At 45.6% G+C, this 26,239-nt stretch overlaps 1 protein-coding gene across 6 annotated transcripts in view; it reads left to right on the plus strand.

The window, feature by feature from the left end:
• The window catches only part of PROM1 (prominin 1), a 100,252-nt gene that overhangs the window by 62,897 nt on the left and 11,116 nt on the right, over positions 1–26,239 (plus strand). For 4 of the 6 annotated variants that reach the window (XM_060188302.1, XM_016185913.2, XM_016185914.2 and 1 more), the window contains 9 exons: positions 5,233–5,336; positions 8,042–8,126; positions 10,228–10,374; positions 12,413–12,484; positions 14,497–14,589; positions 18,348–18,401; positions 21,685–21,765; positions 23,702–23,770; positions 26,006–26,098. In XM_060188302.1, the coding sequence (XP_060044285.1) occupies positions 5,233–5,336; positions 8,042–8,126; positions 10,228–10,374; positions 12,413–12,484; positions 14,497–14,589; positions 18,348–18,401; positions 21,685–21,765; positions 23,702–23,770; positions 26,006–26,098 (798 nt within the window). The remainder of the gene's footprint in view (positions 1–5,232; positions 5,337–8,041; positions 8,127–10,227; positions 10,375–12,412; positions 12,485–14,496; positions 14,590–18,347; positions 18,402–21,684; positions 21,766–23,701; positions 23,771–26,005; positions 26,099–26,239) is intronic. The other 2 variants (XM_060188304.1, XM_016185915.2) reach the window with 2 other exon arrangements.

Here is a 26,239-nt window from a genome sequence, read left to right on the forward strand (position 1 = left end):
CTGACTGTTTCTATCCAATAAATGAATAAAGATTAAAGAAATAAAAAAAGAAAGAACTTGAGTGTGAATGTTAACTTCCTTGTAGTTGGTGGGTTTGAGATCAGTGGGGACCGAGGTGAGTATTCAGTTTTTTTTTTTGATGTTATCACTTACTTATTTTTGGATGGAGACAGAGAGAAGCTGAGAAGGAAGGGGGAGAAAGGGAGAGTAAGAAAAAGAGAGAGAGACCTGCAACACTGAAGCTTCCTACCTTGCCCACGGGAACTGGATGTTTGAACCTAGGTCCTTGTGCAATCTATTGGTAAGTTGTTTTTGTTGTTGTAGTTCTTTTAAATTTGTTTTTAACTTTATGTTTGACTACTTATACCAGAGCACTGCTCACCTCTGACTTATGGTGGTGCTAGGGATTGAACCTAGGGCCTTCTTTCTTCTTCCTTCTTTTTCTTTCTTCTTCTTCTTTTTTTTTTTTTTCATAACTTTTGTGGTATCTCCACAGCCAAGCTATTCAGTTTTCATTTGATAAATTGACACTTCTTTTATTAAGAGTGACAAAACAGGGAGTCGGGCGGTAGCACAGCGGGTTAAGCACATGTGGTGCAAAGTTCAAGGACCAGCATAAAGATCCTGGTTCAAGCCCCCAGCTCTCCACCTGCAGGGGTGTCGCTTCACAAGCGGTGAAGCAGGTCTGCAGGTGTCTGTCTTTCTCTCCCCCTCTCTGTCTTCCCCTTCTCTCTCCATGTCTCTCTGTCCTATCCAACAATGACGACAACAATAATAACTACAACAATATAACAACAAGGGCAACAAAAGGAAATAAATATTTAAAAAAAAGAGTGACAAAACGTGGACTGAATGTAGGTAAGCCAGGACCAGAAATCAAACTGGGTTGTAGCTTGGAAGGTAACGTTATTAGGAGAATGACGGTGGCTCAGATCACCAGGAGAGAAACTACTGGGTTCCTCCTGTGCTCCAGAGCATCCTGGGAAGGAGCCTGCCAGGAGGTTTCTCATGAGCAGAAAGATGCTGAGGAGTTCAGGCCTTGTTCCCCCCCAAGGGAGTCTGGGGAAGCAGTCGGGAAGCAGACTTAAGCTTCACTTGCCCCTCTGCAAGCAAGTACAGCTGACCCTGAGACTCTGAGCCGCCAGCTCAGCCTTGTTGAGGACATCTTGTTCTGTTTGTCTCTTTTCTCACACTGGCTTTCCAGGATTTTTCCTCACATTCTGATTTCCTTTTCCTTTTTTTCTTTTTGATAAAGACAGAAAGAAATTGAGAAGGTTGAGACAGAGAGAGAGAGAGAGAGAGAGATAGAAAGAGAAAAGGGCCTAGGAGGTGGTGCGGTGAGAAAGACGTGTGGAAGAGGGGCTGGGTGGCGGCACACCTGGTTAAGCTCACACATTACAGTGCACAAGGACCCAGGTTCAAGCCCCCAGTCCCCACTTGCAGGGGGGATAGCTTCACACATGGTGAAGCAGGGCTGCAGGTGTCTCTCGGTCTCTTTCCCTTTCTGTCTCCCCCTCCCTTCTCAATTTCTCTCTGACTCTATCCAATAATAAAATAAAAAGATTTAAAAAAATAATAATAAAGAAGGAGAAAGAGGAGGAGGAGGGGCTGGGTGGGGACGCACCTAGTTGGGCGCACATGTTACGATGCTCAAGGGCCCAACCTGCAGGGGGAAAGCTTCACGGGGTTTTTCTCCCCCCTCCCCCTCCCCCTCCCCTCCCCCTCCCCCTCCCCCTCTCCCCCTTCCCTCTCGGTTTCTGGCTGTCTCTATCCAATAAACAAAGAAAATTTAAAAAGTAAAAGAAGGAGAAGGAAGAGGAAGGAGAAGCAGAAGGAGAAGCTTGACATTGGACTTAGAAGCATCAGGTCCCGAGTTCAATCCCTGGCACCCCATGTACCAGAAAGATGTTCTCTCTCTCTCTCTCTCTCTCCTTTCTCTCTCCTTTCTCTCTCATTTCTTCTCTCTCTCTCTCTCTCTTCCTCCTTTCCTAGCTTGTGTTAATGAAGAAATAAAATAATTTTGGGAGTCAGGTAGTAGCGCAGTGGGTTAAGCGCAGGTGGAGCAAAGCACAAGGACCAGCGGAAGGATCCTGGTTAGAACCCCCGGCTCCCCACCTGCAAGGGGGTCGCTTCACAAGTGGTGAATCGGGTCTGCAGGTGTCTGTCTTTCTCTCCCCCTCTCTGTCTTCTCCTCCTCTCTCCATTTCTCGCTGTCCTATCCAGCATTTACAACAACAATAATAACTACAGCAATACAACAAGGGCAACAAAAGGGAATAAATAAATAAATATTTAAAAAGAAAAAAATATATAGCAACAAAAGGGAAAATAAAATAAAATTTAAAAAAAAGAAAAAATAACATTTTAAGAAAATCAGTGAGGGGAGTCGGGCAGTTGTGCCGTGGGTTAAGTGCAAGTGGTGCAAAGCGCAAGAACTGGCGTAAAGATCCTGGTTCGAGCCCCCAGCTCCCCACCTGCAAGGGAGTCGCTTCACAAGCAGTGAAGCAGGTCTGCAGGTGTCTGTCTTTCTCTCCCCCTCTCTGTCTTCCCTTCCTCTCTCCATTTCTCTGTCATATCCAATGACAAAATCAATAACAACAACAATGATAACTACAACAGCAATAAAAAACAAGGGCACCAAAAAGGGAAAATAAATAAATAAATAAATAAATGAATGGAAATCAGTGAAGGTGGAGGGTAGATAGCATACTGGTTATGCAAAGAGACTCTCATGCCTGAGGTTCCGAAGTTGCAGGTTCAATCTCCTGCACCACCATAAGCCAGAGCTGAGCAGTGTTCTGGCAAAAACTTAAGTAGTAAACATTTATTTTTAAAAAAGAAAGTAAAATCAATGACCAAAGATTTTTAATTAATTAATTTAAAAAAATATTTATTTTATTTATTTATTCCCTTTTGTTGCCCTTGTCGTTTTATTGTTGTAGTTATTATTGTTGTTGTCGTTGTTGGATAGGACAGAGAGAAATGGAGAGAGGAGGGGAAGACAGAGAGGAGGAGAGAAAGACACCTGCAGACCTGCTTCACCGCCTATGAAGCGACTCCCCTGCAGGTGGGGAGCCGGGGTTCGAACCGGGATCCTTATGCCGGTCCTTGTGCTTTGCACCACCTGCGCTTAATTAATTTATTTTTATTTTATTTATTTTCCCCCATTTTTGTTGCCCTTGTTGTTATTGTTGTTGTTATTATTTTTTTATTGTTGCCATTGCTGTTGTTGTTGCTGGATAGAACAGAGAGAAATGGAGAGAGGAGGGGGAAGAGAAAGACAGACACCTGCAGACCTGCTTCACCGCTTGTGAAGCGACTCCCCCTGCAGGTGGAGAGCTGGGGGCTCAAACCGGAATCCTTAGGCCGGTCCTTGCGTTTCATGCCATGTGCGCTACTTCCTGGCCCCTGATCAAAGATTTTTTTAGTAATGGAAGTAAAGCAATGAGCAATCATTGTAAAAGTGGATAGCAAAGACCATATATATATATTTATATAAATTTAGAAAAAAGAAAATTTAAAAAAATAAAAGAAGAAGGAAGAAGAAGGAGAAGCGTGACATTGGACTTAAAAGCATTAGGTCCTGAGTTCAATCCCTGGCACCCCATGTACCAGAATAAATGTTCTCTCCTCTCTTTTCTCTCTCTCTCTTTCTTTCTCTTTCTATTCCTCCTTTCCTAGCTTGTGTTAATAAAGAAATAAAATCAATGTGCAATATATATATATCGTGGTGAGAATTAAAGCAATGTGAATACAGGTTGTATATATCCAGTTATGAATATATAATCTCTTAAACATGGGGACTCTCTTTATGTAAGAAATGTCTTTGTTCTTAAGCCATGGGTATTGAAATGTTTTAAGAACAAATTGTGTTGGCTACAGTTAGCGCTCTTTCTTTTTTTTTTTTTTTAAATAAATTATCTTTATTTACTGGATAAAGGCAGGCAGAAATCGAGAGGGAAGAGGGAGATAGAAAACGAGAGACAGAGAGACACCTGCAGCCCTGCTTCATCACTTGCAAAGCTTTCCTCCTGCAGGTGGGGACTGGGGGCTTGAACCTGAGTCCTTGCACATTGTAATGTGTGCTCAACCAGGTGCACCACCACCTGGTCCCCAACCAACTTTCATAGTTAAGGAAAAAAATAAATAAATGTATTATATGAAAAAAAACAAAAGATGAAAAAGAATAACAAGAAGCTCATTTAAGAGAAAGAGAGAGAGAGAGCTGCAGCACTGGTTCACTGCTCATGAAGCTTACTCCTTGGTGGGGGGTGGCCGGGTGGTAGGGGCCAGACTTGAACTCAAGCCTATACACACTCGACTGGGTACATCACTCACTGCCTGGCCCCTTCACATTCTAATTTTCAAGATAGATTTGTATTTCTTACCTCAAATCTGTATAAAATCGGGTGGGTAATGACTACATCACAAGTGGTCTTGAGATGTTGGCTTGATTATTCAATTGGTCGGAAGCATCAATTTGTCAAATTAACTCTAAATTGTTTGTCTTCTTGGCAAAAAGTAACACATCAATCACTGTCTTCTGTCCTGTGCGAAGTTGCTTGGGGCATTCCTAAATGGGAATGCCTAGTGGGGCTGTTCGGATTTAGTTATACTTGGTTCTCAAGCCCATCTACCAGCACGATTAACTAGGTCGTCTAAAGTCAATATGGTGTGAAGGCAGAAAAGTGTGATCGTTTGATTTTTTTTGGTCACGAGAAAACAGTGAAGAATGAAGGTAAATATTCCAAGACTTTCTAAACCAAGTTGTCTGTTTTTCTCATTTTTTAAAAAATGTATTATCTTTACTCAGTTATTGGATAGAAACAGCCAGAAGTAGAGAGGACCGGGGAGATACAGAGAGAGGGAGAGAGGGAGAGGGAGAGAGACCTGGCATCCTGCTTCACTACTTGTGAAGCTTTCCCTCTGCAGTGGGCATCAGGGGCTTGAACCCTGGTCCTTGTCCATTTGTAACATGTGCACTCAACCAGGTGTACCACCACCCAGGCCCTATTTTTCTCTTATTTTTAATGTACTTTCTTAAAATCAAGTGTTCTCCCCACAAAAACAACTTCCAGTATTTCCTTCTGATGCTTCAGTGGTTAATTTAGTCAACTACGTTCTTTTCCAGGAAGGAAATTGTAACATGAACCCTCCCCAATATATTGATTCCTCACGCCATACACATTGGGTAACACCATTATTTTATACAAAGTGTTGTTATTGTTTCAGGTTTTGGACACACCTTATTTGCTGAATAAGAACTGGGAATTCTACCTCTCTGGCATGATATTAAACAAATCCGATGTTAATCTCACTTTCGAACAAGTTTACAGGTACAAGTAATTGTATTTTGCAATTTTTTTTTTACTACCTCAGATGTTATTTTCCAAAATGAAAATGTTGGTTTCAACAGGTTTTCAATTGTAATGATTAGATTTTCCAGTTACTGAGTTAAGCCAAGCTCTACTCTTTGCAAAGAAAGACTAGAAATAAGACCAGGAAAAAAAATTAAAGACTCCTCCTGAGAACCTTTCAGATCTTAGAACAGTAGATGAGGAATGCAGATGCCTTTGTCCAGTAATCAAAAAGGGTCCTTTATTTAAGAATTTACCTCGGGAGTTAGGCGGTAGCACAGTGGGTTAAGCGCATGTGGCACAAAGTGCAAGGACCGGCAGAAGAATCCCAGTTTGAGCCCCCGGTCCCCCACTGCAGGGGAGTCGCTTCACAGGTGGTGAAGCAGGTCTGCAGGTGTCTATCTTTCTCTCCCCATCTTTGTCTTCCCCATCTCTCTCCATTTCTCTCTGTCCTATCCAGCAACAATGACAACAATAATAACTACAACAAAAAACAAGGGCAACAAAAGGGAATAAATAAATAAATAAATAAATATTTTAAAAAAAGAGAATTTACCTCTATTTCTGGTTTACTACACCAAAGTAAAAGACTCTGGGGTGGGTAGGTGGGGGCGTTCAGATCCTGGAACGTGATGGCAGAGGAGGACCTAGTGGGGGGTTGTATTGTTATATGGAAATGTTATACATGTATATACATGTACTATTGTATTTTGCTGTTGACTGTAATCCTCCAATAAAGAAATTAAAAAAAAAAAAGAATTTACCTCGATTTAAGAATCTTCTTCTAGCAACTGACCATAGGACAGGAGATAGTAAAGTCTGACTTAATGTGTTATTTTCCTCTGTCTCTACTAAAAAGTGTATATATATTCTCCATCCAACCAGACTGGCAAGATAGTGCATCTGGACAGTGTACTTGCTTGTGTCCTAGGTTCCACCCTGGGCCCCACCACACTAGAGGATATTTCTGTGCTGTGTATCTTTCCCTTCTTCTCTCTCTTTGTATCTATCTGTCTATCTGAGTTATACTTCTTTTTTTTTTAATTTTTTTAATTTATTCCCTTTTGTTGCCCTTGTTGTTTTATTGTTGTAGTTATTATTGTTGTTGTCATTGTTGGATAGGACAGAGAGACATGGAGAGAGGGAGGGGAAGACAGAGAGGAGGAGAGAAAGACAGACGCCTGCAGACCTGCTTCACCGCCTGTGAAGCGACTCCCCTGCAGGTGGGGAACCGGGGGCTCAAACCGGGATCCTTACGCCAGTTCTTCTGCTTTGCGCCACATGCGCTTAACCGGCTGTGCTACCGCCCGACTCCCCTGGCGTTGGAGTTTCAAGATGAGGCCCTGAGTTCGATCCCTGGAAGCATACATACCAGAGTGATGTCTGTTTCTTTCTCTCTCTTTTCTCTTAACTTTCTAATATGTAAATAAAATCTTTAAAAAAAAAAAAAGAAAGAAAGAAAGAAAGAGGGGAGGGGGAGATAAAGATGGAGAGGAAAAGAGAAGCTTCTGCAGAGTTGCTTCACTAGCTGTGAAGTGTCCCCCCACCTGCAGGTGGGGCCGAGGGGTTGAACCCAGGTCCTTGAGCGTTGAAACTCATGCACTCTACGGGGTGCACCACCACCCAAACCCTAATGAAATCTTTTTTAAAAAAAGTTTTAAAAAATTTTTAAATTTATTATCATCTTTATTTATTGGATAGCGACAGCCAGAAATCAAGAGGGAGAGGGGACTGATGGAGAGGGAGAGAGACAGAGAGACATCTGCAGCCCTGCTTCACCACTCGTAAAGCTTTCCCCCCACAGGGCCGGGGGCTTGAACCCGGGTCCTTGCGCATTGTAATACATGCGCTCAACCAGGTGCGCCACCACCTGGCCGCCCCAATGTAATCTTAATAATGCCCACAGTGTGCTTTCTAATGCACTTCTCTCTAGTGACCATTGTTTTATTATTATTATTTTTGCAGCACCTGGATGATATGCATATATAATCTCACTACTTACTCCAGGGCTTATTTATTCATTCTTTTCGTGTCAGATAGAGAGAGACAGATAGAGGGGCCAGGTGGTGGCACACTTGGTTAAGCGCACATATTACTGTGCACAAGGACCTGGGTTCGAGACCCTGGTCCCCACCTGCAAGGGGAAAGGTTCACAAATGGTGAAGCAGAGCTGCAGGTGTCTCTCTCTCCCTTTCTGTCTCTCCCTCTCCTTGCAATTTCTCTCTTGACTCTATCCAATAGTAATTAATTAACTAAGAGAGAGTTACCATAACACCACATCATCATTCATGGAGCTCCCTCTCGTGGGGGTGCTCAAACCAGGGGGACTCAGGTCTGGTAAGGGGCGAACTGTCAGTTTGCCCTTGCTCCACTTGAAAGAAAGTCGATTTCTTCCCAGTGTGTAACCTGTTCTTTCTCACATCCCTGGGAAACACGCACAGGAGACTGGTAGCAGGTAACTGTGTCTGTCATCAGCATGGGACATGGAGTAGAGCAAGGAATGGATTCAGGCCAGCTGGGTGTGTGTGTGTGGGGGGGGGGGATTTATTCATGGGCGACTGACTCTGTGTGGATAATCCAGAAGCGACATCCGTGTTGACAGAGACAGATAGGGGAAGGGCTAATCCACACGAAAGCCACAGCTGCCTTTGTCTGGAGTGTGATGGCTCACTTTACTTCTACAGCGACTGCAAAGAAGACAGAGGCCTCTACAACACACTGAAGCTGGAGAACATCTATAACATCAGCGAAGAGCTCAGCATGGAGAAGGTAACGAGCCAGACCACCCTGGCTGCCTCCCTTCCCTCGGGGGTGTTGTCCGGGTCCTGACTAGGGCCGGCTGACCCACTCTGCTGCTCACCAGAGGAAGGGGTCGAAGAGGTCAAATCAAGGGCAGCAGGGGTGAGCACGCACCGGGGGTTTTTTCCTGCGGATCGCAGATCGCGGCAAGAGACGAAGCCAAGGATCACCCCAGGAGGCTGCTTGCCTATGAATAGCGAGTTTATTGTATGGCAAGCAAAGCTTTTATTTTTCATTTTTTTTGATAATTATTTATTCCCTTTTGTTGCCCTTGTTATGATTGATGTCGTCGTTGTTGGATAGAACAGAGAGAAATGGAGAGAGGTGGGGAAGACAGAGAAGGGGAGAGAAAGAGAGACACCTGCAGACCTGCTTCATCGCTTGTGAAGCAACCCCCCTGCAAGAGGGGAGCAGGGGGCTCCAACCGGGATCCTTAGGCCGGTCCTTGCACTTTGCGCCACCTGCGCTTAACCCGCTGCGCTACCACCTGACTCCCAAGCAAGGGTTTTTATAGGTTGGAGTAGGGGGAAGAGTTAAGGGGGGAGGGGGCCGCTGGGGGTCTTCAGAGACAGTTGCTTGTTTGCACCATATATGGTCAGAAGAGCGGGAAACAGGGAAATGTTGAGGATCTTTCCAATAACGGTTGGGTCAATGGTCAAGCTAGGAAGTGAAACCACGGGCTAGCACAGAGGCTACCATAGCACAGAGAGGACGTGAGACCCTGCTCGAAGGAGGCTTACAGGGGGGCTGGGACCTGTTCCACAGGTTCTCTCTTGCTCAGCCCATGGAGGCAAAAGAGCCCCTCTGGAGACTGACAGAAAGCCTTTACCTCCCAGGCATCCTGGATGGCCCTGGCCATGCTCCACCTCGGTTTATGCAGGGTCCTACAGGGTGTCTGAGGGTGGAGAAGCAAATCCGTTTTGCTCTGAGGCCCACCTGCTCAATTAGTGTGAGAGGTAGGGAGGGCAGGGAGGAGAGTATTAGGGAGAAATGCCAGTGGAAGTCATAGAACTACCACCTTTTGTCCTGCCTATCATTATTGTTTTTATTTATTTTCCTCCAGGGTTCTCGCTGGGGTTTAGTGCCTACACTACAAATCCACTGCTTCTGCTTCTGGTGGCTATTTTTCTTTCTTCTTTTTTTTTTTTCCACTAGAGTACTACTCAGCTCTGGCTTATGGTGGTATGGGGGATTGAACCTGGGACCTCAGATCCTCAGGAATGAGAGTCTCTTTGCATAACTATTATGCTATCTATCCCTGCTCTTTTTTATTTGTTTAAAATATTTTATGTATTTATTAATGAGAAAGATAGGAGGAGAGAGAGAAAGAATCAGACATCACTCTGCTACACGTGTTGCTGGGGATTGAACTTGGGACCTCATGCTTGGGAGTCCAAAGCTTTCTCACTGCGTCACCTCCCGGACCACATATTTTTGTTTGGCAGGACAGAGAGAAATTAAGAGGGGAGAGAGAAGGAGGAAGAGACACACCTGCAGACCTGCTTCACCGCTTGTGAAGCAGACCCCCTGCAGGTGGGGAGTGGGGGGGGGACTCAAACCCGGATCCTTTTGCATGGTATTATGTACACTTAGCCGGATGTGACACCACCTGGCTCCTTGTTACTGCTCTTTAAAAGCATAAATAGATGGGGAAATGTCAGATGACTTCACTCATAGTTGGGATCCAAAGGGATGGGGGCGGGGAGCAAAGGACAGTACAGGGTAAAACCTCAGTGGTTTGCAGCCTCTTGCAGTGCTGTTAGGAACCTGTTGTCCCTGAACTAAGTCCTTATGATGAATAAGATGATGGTTTGGTTGAAAGTGAAATGTACTGACTCCTGTTTTGGGGAAATGTGGAAATGTGCTCTTGTGACAATAATGACCCTGCGAATCAACATTCTCTCAATAAAGTGACACTGAAGTTGACAGAAAGGAAGGAAGGAAGGAAAGAAGGAAGGGAGGAAGGAAGGAAGGAAAGGAGGGAGGAAGGGAGGAAGTGAGAAAGGTATGAGGTACTTGACTTTGTCGGAGAATCACGGGCCTGTTTATGACTCCTCTTGTAACCACGTAGCACATCGAAAGCATACACCAGGATTTAGACCAGCTAACCGTAAACGTGGGCAGAATCACTCTGCTGGATGACGCAGGAAGACAGAACCTCCTGAATTTCAGTAACTTGGATGTGGACAAAATAGATTTCAGCGCCTTCTTGGCTGAGGTATGCCCAGGGGTTCTTTTGGGTTTTTGAAGATGCTTAGTATTGGGGGTAGGGTGGGGAGGGAGGGGAATTAGAGCATGAAGTATGTGCTTCTTTTCTGGTATATATTGCGATGAGTTTCATGTAATCTAAAATAAAGTATTTCTATTGGAAATTTTTAATTTTGAGTGATTATATAGATTTATCTGCAGTTTCAAGGAATAACACAGAGAGACCTTGTAAAAACCTTTCTCTAGCCTTCTTAAATGGTACCAGTGTGAAAACTTGCAAACACACTGCTACAGAGATATAATGTTGTTGGGCCGGGTGATGGCGCACCTGGCTGAGTGCACATTATAATGCGCAAGGATCCGGGTTCCAACCCCCGGTCCCTACTTGCAGGGGAAACCTTCATGAGTGGTGAAGCAGGGCTGCAGGTCTCTCTCTCCCTCTCTGTCTCACCTTACCCTCTTGATTTCTGACTGTCTTTATCCAATAAATAAAAAAGATAATTAAAATTTTTTAAAGAGAAAATTTGTTTTAAAAAAGATATAAAATTGTTATTTTAACAGCAGGTTACTCTCTAGTATATTTCATAATGCTGAACAATGGCATCTAGCCCTATCTTTAAAAAATATTTTAATGATTTAATTACTAGAGAGAGAGAGAGAGAGAAGAATTCTACTCAGCTCTCGCTTATGGTGGCACCAGGGACTGAACCTAGAACTTCTGAGACCTCAGGCATGCATGTCTGGTATGTTATTGCTGCACTACCTCTTTAGCCGTTTTATTTCCAAAATAAATGTCTATCACTCTCCAAAGAAAACCTCCATTTGACTCCCTACTGCAGACTCCCAGCTCTGCAACTCTCACTCTGCTCTGTTTCTGTGAACTTAGCGATTCTGGACATCGCACATGAGTGGGAATTATACACTACGTGACCTTTTGTGTCCAGCGACCTCAACGTGTCCCTTTCACATGACCTAATGTCTTTGAGGTTCTTCTACATAATAGTGTGTATCCGTACTTTTATGGTTGAATTGAGATGGTTGAGTAAAAAGAATACAGTTCATATGTCTAAGAATGTAGATGCTGTCACTGCCTAAAAGAGTTTGGTTTTAGGGCTGTGGCCACTCCACTGCCTTAGCTGCTGTTAAGGTTGAAAAATTCCCCACTGACTGAGATTGAGGAGATAACATAGTGGTTGTGCAGAAAGACCTTCATACCTGAACACCAATAGTTCCAAGTTCAATCCCCAGCACCGCCAGAAGCCATAGGTTAGCAATGCTCTGGTTTCAGGGGGAAAAAAATAAATAAGAAGAAAAAAGAAAGAAAGAAAGAAAGAAAGAAAGAAAGAAAGAAAGAAAGAAAGAAAGAAAGGAAGAAAGAAAGATCAGGATGGGGCGGGAAGCATAATGGTAAGGCAAAAAAGAGTCTCATGCCTGAAGTTCCAAGTCCCAGGTTCAATCCCCTGCACAACCATAAGACAGAGCTGAGCAGTGCTCTGTGGAAACAAAACAAAACAGAGACAGGCAGTAGCACCCCTGGCAAAGCGTACATGTTACAGTGCTTGAGGACCAGGGTTCAAGCCCCTGGTCCCCACCTGCAAGGGGAAAACTTCAGTGCTGCTTCTTTCCTTCTCTGTCTCCCCATTCACACGCAATTTCTCTCTGTCTCTATCCAAAATAATTAAATAAAATTTAAAGAAAGAGAAAAATCTCTGATCTATACACAGCTTTATTTTTATTTTTTTTTAAAACTTTTAAAATTTTTTAAAATGTTTATTTATTTTCCTTTTTGTTGCCCTTGTTTTATTCTTGTAGTTATTGGTGTCGTTGTAGTTGGATAGGACAGAGAGAAATGGAGAGAGGAGGGGAAGACAGAGAGGGGGAGAGAAAGATAGACACCTGCAGACCTGCTTCACAGCCTGTGAAGCGACTCTCCTGCAGGTGGGAAGCTGGGGGCTCAAACTGGGATCCTTGTGCTTTGTTCCATGTGCGCTTAACCCACTAGACTACCACCCGACTCCCACAGCTTTATTTTGAAACTTCTTTTGCAGACAAGCAAAGCTCCTGTCAAAGTGAACCTTTTGTTATATGCCAATGGCCTGGAAGATAAAACCAACAGCTTGGTGAGTCCTGCCCATGTGGGCTCAATGCTGCAGTCACTGTAGCCGTCCTCAGGGAAGCTGTGATCCTTTGTTTAAAATTATCTCCTCCTGCTTGTGAAAAGCTCCCAGCCGCAGCTATTGTCCCGTGACCTGTGAGCACCTGAATGTGTCCTGGGGAGGGCCTTCTGGCTGCACACAGAGGCTCCTGACCGACCTCGACTCTTGGGGCTGGTGCCCTCACTGCTTCAGCAATGGATATTTTTTTCTTTCTCTTCTTTTCTATTTTCATTTTTTTTATTAGTGATTTAATAACGAATGACAAGACCGTAAGATAACAAGGGTATAGTTCCATACAGTGCCCACCACCAGAGTTCCGTGCCCCATCCCCTCCACTGAGAGCTTCCCTATTCTTTATCTCTCTGGGAGTAGGATGCAAAATTCTTTATAGGGGTGCAGAAGGCAGAAGGTCTGGCTTCTGTAATTGCTTCTCCACTGGACATGGATATTGGCAGATTGATTCACCACCCCCAGCCTGTTTCTTTTTCCCTAGTGGGGCAGGCTCTGGAGAGGTGAGACTTTGGGAAGCATTGGTGAGGTCATCTGCCCCAGGGAAGTCAGGAGGGGATCCTAGTAGCATCTGCAACTTGGTGGCTGAAATTCAATAAGATGGAAAGCAGGACAAAATGTTTAATAAACAGGAACCATAAAGTAGGAATAGAGCAGATGAGAGTAGGGGCTTTAGGGTAGAAGGAAGCTGGGAAGTCTGTTTTCAGAATGTTTCTAGGAGCCTGTGTCTTGAGCTTGATTACTAAGAGGGGGTGGACTAGAAATATTATCTGGGAAGTTGGTGCCTTAGTTGAGAGTATCAAGAAGCAGGATTAAGGCAGAGAGCTGCTCCCAAATCTGAAGAAGATACATTTTATTTTATTTATTTATTTCCTTTTTGCTGCCCTTGTTGTTTTTATTGTTGTTGTAGTTATTATTGTAGTTGTTGATGATGCCATCATTGTTGGATAGGACAGAGAGAAATGGAGAGAGGAGGGGAAGACAGAGAGGGGGAAAGAAAGACAGACACCTGCAGACCGCCTGTGAAGCGACTCCCCTGCAGGTGGGGAGCCGGGGGCTCGAACCGGGATCTTTATGCCTGTCCTTGCACTTTGCGCCACGTGCGCTTAAGCCGCTGTGTGACCGCCCACACACATCCCTTCATCCCTTGAAGAAGATATCTAAACAGCAAGGAACCTTTCCATCCTTCAGCACCCCTGCTGCGCACGCACATGCTTACACAGGTGGCCATTTCCTTGCCACATGGGGAATGGGAGCTGAGGGCGTGTGGGGATTCCTAGTTGGTACACTGCATCTCCAATCTCAAGCAGAGAAGGGAACAGAGACACCCTCCGTGTCACCACCCGCTTGCCCTCCTCCCATGCCTCTACTGACCGGGGACTAAGTGACTGTGCCTAGTCCTTTTCAAGAAGAAACAGAGCAGGTGGCAAGAAGCACAGGCTCTACAGGAAGGCAGGAGTTTGAATCCTGCTTCTACCATTGTCTAAGGGTGGGCACCTTGGGCAAGATAACCACACTCATGGGGGTAGATAGCATGGTGGTTATGCAAAGAGACTTTCATGCCTGAGACTTTAAAATCCCAGGTTTGATCCCCTGAACCACCATAAGTCAGAGCTAACCAGTGCTCTGGTAATAAATAAATAAATAAATAAATAAATAAATAAATAAATAGAAAAGATAATCACCCCCTCTGTGCCTCAGTTTCCTTTTCTGTCAAATGGCAGCAGTGAGAGTGAACGCTCGGTGTGAGCTAACGGAAGGTCTCTCCATTGAGCCTTGGTTTTCTCATCTGGGAGACAGGAGTGCAGTCACAGAAACGTGGCTGTGTGACGGTGAGGTGAGGAAGAGAAGGAAGGTTTGTTTCTGCAGCATGCCACGGGCTCTCTGGTAGGAAGCGGCGTGTCTCGGACTTGTGTTAGAGTCTGGAAAAAGGGTGCTGCTCACTGTTCATTTTCTCTTCTTTGTAGCCTCAAGGAGATTTGAGAACTTTGCTGAAAAATGACATAAAGACTATTAGAAAAATTTACCAAAACCAGGTCAAGTCCATGGCACAACAAATGGTAAACACCCCCACCCACCTCCTATGTCTCCCCAAGACCTTCACCCCAGAGGCCTTTCATTGAGCATGCAGACATATATGCACCTCCCACAGAAGGGCACAGCCTGCTGGGCTCCGGCTCAGAAACTGGGCTTTAAAATAAATGAATAATAAAGGCAGGGGGCCAGGCAGTGACTCACCCAGTCCAGCACACTGGTTACCATGAGGACCCAGTTCAGGACCCCAAATCCTCCCTGCAAAGAGGGGGAGTCTTCATGAGCAATAAAGCAGTGCTAAGGTCTCTCTCTCTCTCTGTCTGTCTCTCTCTCTCTGTGTCTCTCTTTCTCTCAATTATTTTTTTATTACTATCTTTATTTATTTACTGGATAGAGACATCCAGAAATTGAGAGGGTAGGGTGAGATAAAGAGGGACACACCTGCATCCCTGCTTCACCACTCGCAAATCTTACCCCTTGCAGGTGGAGACCAGGGTCTTGAACCTGGGTCCTTGTGCACTCAACCAGGTGCGCCACCATCAGGCCCCTCTCTCTTCTTCTCTGTCTCCCCCCTCCCCCCCCAGCCTCAGTTCTCTCAATTTCCCTCTGCTCTAAGGAATAAAACGGGGTGGGAGGGAAAATGGCTGCTGGGAGTGGTGAATTCATAGTGCAGGCGTTGAGCCCCAGGTCACTGGTTCTGCCCATCCTCATATCCTCATAAGCAGAGGGACTCTGCAATCCTGTCTCCTCTGGGTGGTGATGCTTCCACATCTGACCATGTGAAAACAGCGTCAGGAACAGCAGCAATGACGGGTGACTCTGGGGAAGGTCTGTTCGTTGCTGTTTGCTGGGTGGGCTGCAGCTAACATTCTGCCAAAGCCTCTCTAACCGTGTGTGTGTGTGTGTGTGTGTGTGTGTGTGTGTGTGTGTGTGTGTGTGTGTGTGTGTGTGTGTGTGTGAGACTCACCTTATTTACCTGCAAATTCTTTTTATCCTAAAGACATACTCGAAGGCAAGGATAAGTCCTTTTCTGCCTGCTTCTCACGGTTCTGAGAGTGTTGCCTCCACTCTCCCCTCTCCCTTCTTTGTTGTAACTGAAACAGAAGGACTTTTGCTGCCGCGTGGCACGGAAGGAACTAAATGCAGGGCAGCTGGGAATGCGTTTAAACAATTCAAGGCTTTATTAGGGTGATACAGGGGTAAAAGGCAAAGGACAATGTGCAAGGGCCCAGGTTCAAGCCCCTTGTCCCCACCTGCAAGGGGAAAGCTTTGCGAGCAGTGGCACAAGGCTGCAGGTGTCTCTTAGTCTCTCTTCCTCTCTGTCTCCCCCTTTCCTTCTCAATTTCTGATAGCCTCTATCCAATAAATAAAGACAGTTTAAAAAAATGTTTTAATATTTTTGGTGGTCTGGGAGGTGGTGCAGTGGATAAAACATTGGACCCTCAAGCACGAGGTCCCAGGTTGAGTTTCTGACAGCACATTTACCAGAGTGATGTCTGGTCTCCACCCTCTTCATCTTTCTCATTAATAATAAATAAATAAAAATTTTATGAAAAACCCAATATTTTCAGGGCTAGGCAGTGGCTCACCTGGTTAAGTGCACACATTACAGTGTGCAAGGACCTGGACTCAAGCCCCTGGTCCCCACCTGCAGGGGGAAAGCTTCATGACTGGTAAAATAGAGCTGCAGGTGTCTCTGTCTCTTTCTGTCTCGCCCCTCCCTTCTCAATTTCTCTCTGCCTCTAGCTAATAAATAAATAAAAATTTAAAAAATTTTCAACCTCAAAATTGTGTTTATATAAATCCACAGAAAAATAAATGCTTCTTTAAAAAATCATCTTACTCTGCATGTAAAATTAATGATTAATTGTATATAACAGAAATTCATTAATCCTTGTGACTCCGACTTTATTTATTTTTTTACCAGAGCACTGCTCAGCTCTGGTTTATGGTGGTGTGGGGGAATTGAACCTGAGACTTTGGAGCCTCAGGCATGAAAGTCTCTTTACATAAGCATGATGCTATCTACCCCCACCTTGACTCCAACTTTAGAACCTTCCAGCACTAGTTATTTGTTTTGTTTTGTCCTTCCCACCCCCCACCCCATTGCTTTTTTCCTCCTGACTTTCTGGTTTCTTGGAATATTCACTAAGCTCTCTTACTACAGCATCTTATTACATCTTCATTATGTTGGGCTTATCACGGTTCTCCATGATACTTGTTTGAGCCTACCCCCAGTTTCGCATGTACAGAAAAACTTTCCTACACGTGGACAGGACTCCCTGGCCTTTTCAGAGCAAGGTTGCTGCTTCTTCTCTCTTCTTCCTCCTCCTTTCCCTTCTTTCCCTACTCCTCCTCTTTCTCTCCTTCTTTCTCTCCTTCTTCTTCTCCTCCTTCTTCTCCTCCTTTCCCCCCTCCTCCTTCTGTACCTTCTCTGGGCTTTTTTTTTTTTGAGCTCAGTGCCTGCACTATGAATCTACTGCTCCTGTGGCCATTGTTTTTTTTCCTGATTTTTTGGGTAGGACAGAGAGAAATTGAGAGGGGAGGTGAAGATAGAGAGGGAGAGAGAAAGATAGACACCTGCAGACCTCCTTCACCTTTGTGAAGTGACTCCCCCCTGCAGGTGGGGATCCGGGAGCTCTAACTGGGGTCCTTACGCCAGTACTGCGTGTGCTTAACCCAATGCTCCACTGCCTGGCCCCCCGTGGTCTATTTTGCCACCAGTTAATGCTGGCGTTCAGTGCCAGCACTATGAATTCACCTCTTTTCCTCTCCCAGCCATTTTTCTTTCTTTTTTTTCTCCTTTCTATTCTATTTCATAGGACAGAGAGAAATTGAAATGGGAGGGAGAGCTGAAAAGGTTTGCCAGGCTAGCATGGGGGTGCCTCTTCCCAGGCGTGTGCTCTCTGGGTTGGAGAGAACTTGACCGGAGCCAGCCTGGGCTGCTACTCACTCAGCGATGCAGGAGAGAGAGTCTTGAACTTGTGGCGGAGTGGTAATGCAATGTCTTTATTGATCAGAGAGACAACGCTTTTATAGGATAGAACCGGAAGTGGCAAGTCAGAAACGGAAATGGCTAGGAAAGGGTTGGAGAAAGGCAAAAGCTCTCTGGGAAGGTGGACGCTTCCTTAGCAACTGTTGCGAGGGTTTTAACTGGTGGGATTAATGTTACCCTGCAGGTGGGGAGGGTCTCAAGGCAGAAAGAAGATAGATCAAAGGAATGGAATGGGTGGGGATCTTTCAGGCAAAACAATGATTATGTAGATAGGCTATAGTATCAGGAATGCAGGGGGAGCTGGCTTAGTGCCCAACAGAGAGAGAGAGAGAAAGAAAGGGAGACACCTGCAGACCAGCTTCACTGCTCTCAAAGAATCCTCCCTCTGCAGATGGGGGCTGGGGAGCTCTCTTGGGCCATGATGCTGCTTACACTTGGCTGGGTGCACTATGGCCCCACAAGCCAGGCTTTTAAAAGTCTGAGAATCAGGTATCAGAGAAAAGCTGATACCTGATTCACAGGGCCTTCTAGGGCTCCATGCCCACAACCCACCAGCTCAGCTTTCTCCCCAGGTCCCGTAGAACAGAGGCGGGCATGCACATGGGCACCAACTCCTACTTTCTCTAGGATGAAGCCACACAGAAGTCAAGTTGAACTTGCCAGTTAACTGGGTCATGGGGCAGGGTGGGGCACAGACTGTGTGTGTGTGTGTGTGTGTGTGTGTGTGTGTGTGTGGTCTTGCCACTTCCTGTATCAAGATGAAAAATACTGTCTGTGTTTGTTTCACAGAGCAGCATATACCAGACCGTAGAGGCATTTCAGCAGGAAACCAGTGACTTGGGGGTAAGGACATCTTTGTGCATGTGTGTGCGTTTTTTTTCTTGTCTTGGGGTCTTATGACAGTGTGTACATGCAGGGCTGGGCAGTGGTTCACCTGGTTGAGCACGTAGGTGGCCATGTGCAAGAACCCGGGTTTGAACCCCTGCTCCCAGAAGCAGGAGGGAAGCTTCACCTGGTGAAGGTGAAGGGTGCTCGGCGGTGGTGCAGTGGGCTAAGCACACATGGCATAAAGCGCAAGGACCTGCGTAAGTATCCCAGTTTGAGTTCCTGGTTCCCCACCTACAGGGGGGTCGCTTCACAGAAAGTGAAGCAGGTCTGCAGGTGTCTTATCTTTCTATCCCCCTCTCTGTCTTCCCCATCTCTCTCCATTTCTCTCATATCCAGCAACAATGACAGCAATAACAGCAACAATAACAACAACAACAACGATAAACAAGGGCAACAAAAGGGAAAAATGGACTCCGGGAGCAGTGGATTTGTAATGCAGACACTGAGTCCTAGTGATAACCCTGGAAGCAAAAAAAAAAAAAAAAAAAAACAATAAAAGAATGGTGAAAGAGGCCAGGTGGTGGCACACCTGGTGAAGTGGCCTCATTACGGTGTGCAAGGACCCAGGTTCAAGCCCCTGGTCCCCACCTGCAGGGGAAAAGCTTCATGAGTGGTGAAGTAGGACTGCGGGTGACACTCGGTCTCTTTCCCTCTTTATCTTTCCCTTTCTTCTCAATTTCTTTGTCTCTATTTAATAAATAAATTAATTAAATTTTAAAAAAAGAGTGGTGAAGCAGGTTTTCAGGTCTCCCTCTCTATGTCCCCCTTACCTCTCGATTTCTCTCTGTCCTATCAAATAAAATAGAAAGGAAAAGAAGTAGAAAAAATAGCTTCCAGGAGCAGTAGATTCGTAGTGTAAGCACTGCACCAGAGCCCCAGCAGGAACCCTGGTGGCAATTAAAAAAAAAGAAAGAAAAAGAAAAGAAATGAAAAAAATGCACACATGCTTAGCCAACACCACTATTACTACCACCACCATTATTCCTATTATTACAACAGCTGCTTCATCACCATTATTACCACCATCACCACCACCACCATTTCTATTAGTACCACCACTGCCACCATAATCAGTCTAGCACCGCCATCACCACCGCTACACTGTCACCATTAACCACCAGCACCATCACCACCACTACACTGTCACCATTAACTACCAGCACCATCACCACCGCTACACCGTCACCATTAACCACCAGCACCATCACCACCGCTACACCATCACCATTAACCACCGGCACCATCACCACCGCTACACTGTCACCATTAATCTGTGCCGGGCTCTTGTGGGGAGACCTCTGTCTGGCACAGGTTCCTTGGTGTGGCCACTTCCGTTGCAAGCCAAAAGCGAGTGACTTATGGGAATATGCGTCCAGGCAGCAGGCGCTAACCTTACGGGGTCTTTCTCAGTGTCCGTGGCTAGTGACGCAGCAAGAGGTCACCCGGGGACTGTGTTGGAGAACAATCTGTTTACTGAGCAGCAAAGCAGGGTTTTTAAGGGGTGGTAGGGGGAAGTAAATTGTCTATAACATATATGGTCAGGGAGGCAGGGCGTCAGGGGAGGGCCAGGGTTTTTCCAGTAACTGTTGAGCAAGGGGTTTAATCGGCTGAAGTAATGAGGAAATAGGGTTATCAATAACCAGCAGACAGAGAGGGGTCCTGAGGGCAGAGAAGATGGATCAGGTGTGATCAAAAGAACAGGGGAGGTAGAGAAATAGGGAAGGGACTTTCAGTTACTGTTTGACAGAGTAAAACAATGATATATGGATCATATACTATCAAAGGAGATGAACTTCTGGTAACCTCTGAGTAAATAGACCATCTGGTTTAGGGACAAGGAGGTGGGCTGTTGTGTCAGGGAATGCAGGATCCTTGTGAGGCAGAGAGGCTAATAGGGGGGACAGATCTTGGGGATGGTGTCCCTCCTTGCTCAACCTCTGCTAGAGAGAGACTAATAGGATGGTCGTACCCCCAAGCAACCATCTTTCAATGGGGGGGTCCTGCCATGCTCAACCAGATCCTCACAACCCCCTACACACCAGCACTATCACCAATGCTACATTGTCACCATTAACCACCAGCACCACCAACACTGCCATCCTCACAGCAACCATAGTCACTCCCACCACCGTTGCTATCATCATCACCATCATCGCCATTCCCCCACTCCCACCCCAGGAAAGGAATCAATAGCCTTAAAGAGCAAACACAATAGACCACAGGCTTGAGAAGTCCTGGGATGGGGGACCAGGTGGTGGAGCACCCGGTATGCACACTCACTACTCAGCTGGTGCTACGACTCAGGTTCTGACCCCCCATCCCCTGCTCTGGACCTGCAGGGGGGCCACTTCCCAAGCGGTGAAGCAGATCTGCAGGTATCTAATTTTCTCCCTCTCTAATCCCTCTCCTCTCTCAATTTCTTTCTATCCTATCCTATAATAAATGGAACAAAATGGCTGTCAGGAGCAGTGGATCCATAGTGCCAGCACTGAGGCTGGAAACCGAGCCCTGAGGCTATAGTTAGGCTGGCCCTGAATAGCCCCCTTTGCTCCTGGAGGGTGGTCCCTGCCACAGTCGACTGTGTGCCCATCAAAGTACCCTGAACTCCTTAAGGTCCATTGCGGTTGACACACTCCCTGGGCAGGGCTCAGTCCTTCCTTCATGTGGTCTATCTAACCTCTGAGTCAGATCCTCTGAGCACAGTTGACAGTCACTTTGTCCCTTACCAAGGAGACCTAGAGATAGACCAGCACACCTTGACACTGGGTTCTGCATTGCCCTGCACGAGGAAACATTGGGGGGGGGGGGCGCAGAAACCAGCCCCTGACTCACTGGCCAGCCTCTGAGAGCCCTAGACAGAAAGGACAAGGACTTTGTTTCTAATCGTGCCAAGCTGCCAGAGATAGCGCAATGAGTGTGGGCTTTGGAGTGGGCGGGAAAGAAAAGGAAGTACAATTGCTAGGTCTGAAGCTTCCCGGCTCTGGGACCTTGAACTAGATCTGTTTCCTTGTCTGTGATTTGGAGGATTCCGTGGGATGATTCCAGTAGAAGACTTGACCCAGAGTCCTGCCCAATGGGGAGTTCTCTAGGTGCTGGGTTCCCTCTGGGAGGTTGGGCTGGTCTGTTGCTTTCTAGTAAGTTGTGGGAGAATGGGGAAGAGGAGACAGTACCTGCCTCTTTATGCCAACTAAGTCCCTTCATCCTTGGATACCATGCCCATGCTACTCGTGTTTTCCAGGAGAGAGTGAATGGCATCCTCTCCTCTTTGAATTCCACTCAGGACTTCCTTACAAACCACATTTCCACTGTTATTACCGAGGTAAGTTTTCTTTCAAATGACTGTCAGTGTGTACGTGCATGCGCGTGAAAGAAGTAGGTGATTGAAGAGTATGGTGTTGTCCAGAGGCTGAAGTGTTAGTCACCATGAATCTTATTTATTTATTTTAAAAATTTTTTATTTATAAAAAGGGAACATTGACTAAACCATAGGATAAGAGGGGTACAACTCCACACAATTCCTACCAACAGAACTCTGTATCCCATCCCCTCCCCTGATAGCTTTCCTATTCTTTAGCCCTCTGGGAGTATGGACCCAAGGTTATTGTGGGATGCAGAAGGTGGAAGGTCTGGCTTCTGTAGTTGCTTCCCCGCTGAACATGGGCATCGACAGGTCAATCCATACTCCCAGCCTGTCTCTCTCTTTCCCTAGTGTGGAAGGGCTCTGAGGAAACGGAGCTCCAGGACACATTGGTGGGGTTGTCTGTCCAGGAAAGTCTGGTCAGCATCATGCTAGCATCTGGAACCTGGTGGCTGAAAAGAGAGTTAACATACAAAGCCAAACAGATTGTTGATCAATCATGAACCTAAAGGCTGGAATAGTGCAGATCAAGAGTTTGGGGGTCCTCCATTTTGTAGATAGTTAGTAGCATATTTTAGTTATATTCCAAAGGGGCTATGGCTATACTAGTTTTGTTTTTTTTTTTCCCTGAGCCTGAAATCTGAAATGCAGGTGGATCCAAATTATTGTCTGGGGAGATGATTTCATGGCTGGAAAAAGGACCAGAAAGCTGCATGAGGGAAGAGAGTAGCTTCCTAATATGGGAAAGGGGTATAAATATTGTTGACTGTCAACCCCATCAATTTGATGTGATCTGAGGCCCATATTCAGCTTAGGAGCCTATGTGATCTCTGCATCCCTGTAGATCTGAGCTCACATTCTGTGGTCATGAGTAGGAACATTCCAAGCTGCCCCAATATCAGGACCCATCTTCCTCAGGTGTAGCATAGAGTATGTTGTCCAGTCTCCCTTCAGAGGATGGAACATTCTCTACTGTTGTTGATCCAAGTTGAGGGCAAGGTCCTATGGGGCCCACAAAGAAGTCTATTGTGTTGTTCCTGATAGAAATGACCAGTAACAATGGAGAGAGGGATTTATTTGAGGTCTGGAGGAATCTTATTTTTATATTATCATTAAAAAGAGAAGCAAACCTGGAATACGCCAGAGGAAGGCAGGTACAGTTTTGCTTATCCAAGAGAGAAGAGGGAAAAGGAAAGACTTGGAAGTAGTAACATATGTAGGGGTGAACTCTGAAGGGACTGAAGGTAGGACCATTGAAAAAAATGGGGGAAATATAGATAGATAGATAGATAGGGAATCAGACCTTATGAGTGACCTTGGGAGAACCACTGCAGTTTCCACTGGAGGGGGTGGGACACAGAACTCTGGTAGTAGAGCTGTATGGAATTATATTATACCCCTATTACCTTACAGTTTTGTAAATCAATATTACATCTCTAATAAAAAACAAATTAAAAATAAATAGGGGGCCGTACTGTAACGCAGCAGGTTAAGCACAGGTGACATGAAACGCAAAGACCTGTGTAAGGATCCCGGTTCGAGCCCCCAGCTCCCCACCTGCAGGGGGTCATTTCACAAGCCATGAAGCAGGTCTGCAGGTGTCTGTTTGTTTTTTTTTCTCTCCCCTTCTCTGTCTTCCCCTCCTCTCTCAATTTCTCTCTGTCCTGTCCAACGACAATGACAGCAACAACAACAATAACAATAACAACAACAATGATAAACAGCAAGGGCAAAAAAAAAAAGGGTGGGGGGAAATAGCCTCCAGGAGCAGTGGATTTGTAGTGCAGGCACCGAGCCCCAGTGATAACCCTGGAGGCAAAATAAAAAAATAAATAAAAAAGAGGGGGAGGTATGGTGGTGTCATTCTAATGGTCTTGCTACTCTGATTTCTTTCCAGGAAATTAAGAACTATGGGGATGTCTTAGTTGAATACTTTGAAGATTACCTGACGTGGGTGGATATCTCTGTAAGTCTTTTAAAAATGCAAGGTGCTTGTCAGGGTCATCACTTTTAGGATAAAACCAGGAGGAAAGGAAATTCCTAGTAATCGGTAGGAGACACCTTAGAGGACTGTGTCTGATTTTTTATTCTAAAACTAGGTCAGCAGGCTCTGCTGTTAGGGTAGGTAAGATTTCACTGGATCCCAGCAATACTCACTTTTTTCTATATTTGGCTAATTCCAAGGCAACTTACAGCAGTTGACAATGTGCCCAGTTACTTGCAATTCTAATGTGTTTACTCTCTGACCCATAATGGAAAGTGTTTGCTCACTCCTGTCCCGAATTCATTCATTTACTCACACATTCACTTCTTCATTTCCTTCCCACCTCCTCTGTCATGTCAGTTAGATAAAGTCTTCTTCTTCTTCTCCTTCTTCTCCTTCTTCTCCTTCTTCTCCTTCTTCTCCTTCTCCTTCTCCTTCTCCTTCTCCTTCTCCTTCTCCTTCTCCTTCTCCTTCTTCTTCTTCTTCTCTTTTTTTTTTTTGCCCCCAGAGCACTGTTCAGCTCTGGCTTATGGTGGTGCTAGATATTGAACCTGAGACCTTTGGTGCCTTAGTCATAAAAGTCATTTTGCATAACCATTATGGTGTCTCTCTAGCCTCAGATACAAAATTCTGATGAGTTTTGGACGCATGTACTTGTAAATTATTTTAGTATTTTAAAAGATTTATTTAAGAGAGAGAGAGAGAGAGACAGTGCGAGAGCACTATTCAGCTCTGGTATAAGGTAGTGCTCGGGATTGAACCTGCAGCCTCGGGGACCTCAGCCTTGTAAGCTCTATGTTCTACCAGGAGGAGCTGTTTTCCTGGCCCTTCATGTTTCCTTCCTGCTTTTCAAAGACCAGGAAGATGTATGTATACGTGTGTGTGTGTTTAATTTATCTTAACCATTTTTATGTATTTGTTTATTTATTCTCTTTTGTTGCCCTTGTTGTTTTATTGTTATAGTCATTATTGTTGTTGTTATTCATGTTGTCGTTGTTGGATAGGACAGAGAGAAATGGAGAGAGGAGGGGGAGAGAAAGATAGACACCTGCAGACCTGCTTCACCACCTGTGAAGCAACTTCCCTGCAGGTGAAGAGTCAGGGCCTCGAACCAGGATCCTTATGCCGGTCCTTGTGCTTTGCGCCACGTGCGCTTAACCAGATACACTACTGCCCGACTCCCTAGGAAGGTGTTTTAATGTTCCCAACTGCCAAGAAGGAAACTAGGAACTGAGGTGTAGGGACTATCAGGACTGTGCTTTCAAGCACAGACTGCCTAGAAATCAGCATTACCCTGTTCTCAGCTGCAATCTTCTTGGGAAAACCAAGACAAGGTGGGGAGGAAGAGCTTCGAGGAGGATGGAAGGAAATGGACAATATCTTATATTTTTATTTTATTTTTTTGGATAGAGAAATTGAGAGAGAAGGAGGGAAAGAGAGAAAGAGACAGAGAGACACCTGCAGTACTGTATCCCCACTCGTGAAGCTTACCCCCTGCAGGTAATGACCAGGGGTTTGAACCTGGGTCCTTGTGCATGGTAGCATGTGCCACCACCCAGCCCCACATCATCATGCTTCTTGCTGTCAGCTGCAGCCTGGACTGGTTGGTAAGCAGTTTATGTGAGTGTTGAAAGTCTCCCAGCAGCTCCAGTTTTATCTGAATGAAAAGAAAATGTTAAGACTATGGGGACTGGGTTGCATTCTACCAGGATACCTGTATTTACGGGGCGTAGCGGCCCTTTTGTGAAAACATACCAATCTGGGCTGGGCGGTAGTGCAGTGGGTTAAAGCGCACATGACTCAAAGTGCAAGGACCAGTGTAAGGATCCCTGTTGGAGCCCCCGGCTCCCCACCTGCAGGGGGAGGGTGGCTTCACAAGCGGGGAAGCAGGTCTGTAGGTGTCTATCTTTCTCTCCCCCCTCTGTCTTCTCCTTCTCCTCTCGATTACTCTCTGTCCCATCCAACAGCAATGACAACAATAACAATAGTAAGAACGACAAGGGTAACAAAAATGGGAAAAATCGCCTCTAGGAGCAGTGGATTCACAGTGAAAGCACTAAGCCCAAACAATAACCCTGGAGGCAAACAACAACAACAACAACAACAACAAAACATGCCAATTAGAAATGCCTAAGGCAGGGCATTTTGTAACAAGACGTTCCTGGGGGTGTTGTTGATGTCACTCAGCCAGAGGCTGCCTGTGCTTCCACTCCACAGATCACTTACAGAGTTGCATCCTGCAAGCCCTTTGCCACGGCCCTGGACTCCACTATCCAAGTTTTCTTCTGCAGTTTCATTGTGGATCCTATGGTAAGAGTTCCAGCCATCAACACAAGGAGACATCATAATCCCATCATTTCCATTTTTCTCCAGATCACAGTACACACTAGAACAGGAAATACTTTCTTTTCTGCTTCAAACTGTCCTAGAGTCTAAAATGGGGGGGGGGGG

This window comes from Erinaceus europaeus, chromosome 3 (assembly GCF_950295315.1).
Source record: "Erinaceus europaeus chromosome 3, mEriEur2.1, whole genome shotgun sequence".
Lineage (NCBI taxonomy): Eukaryota > Metazoa > Chordata > Mammalia > Eulipotyphla > Erinaceidae > Erinaceus > Erinaceus europaeus.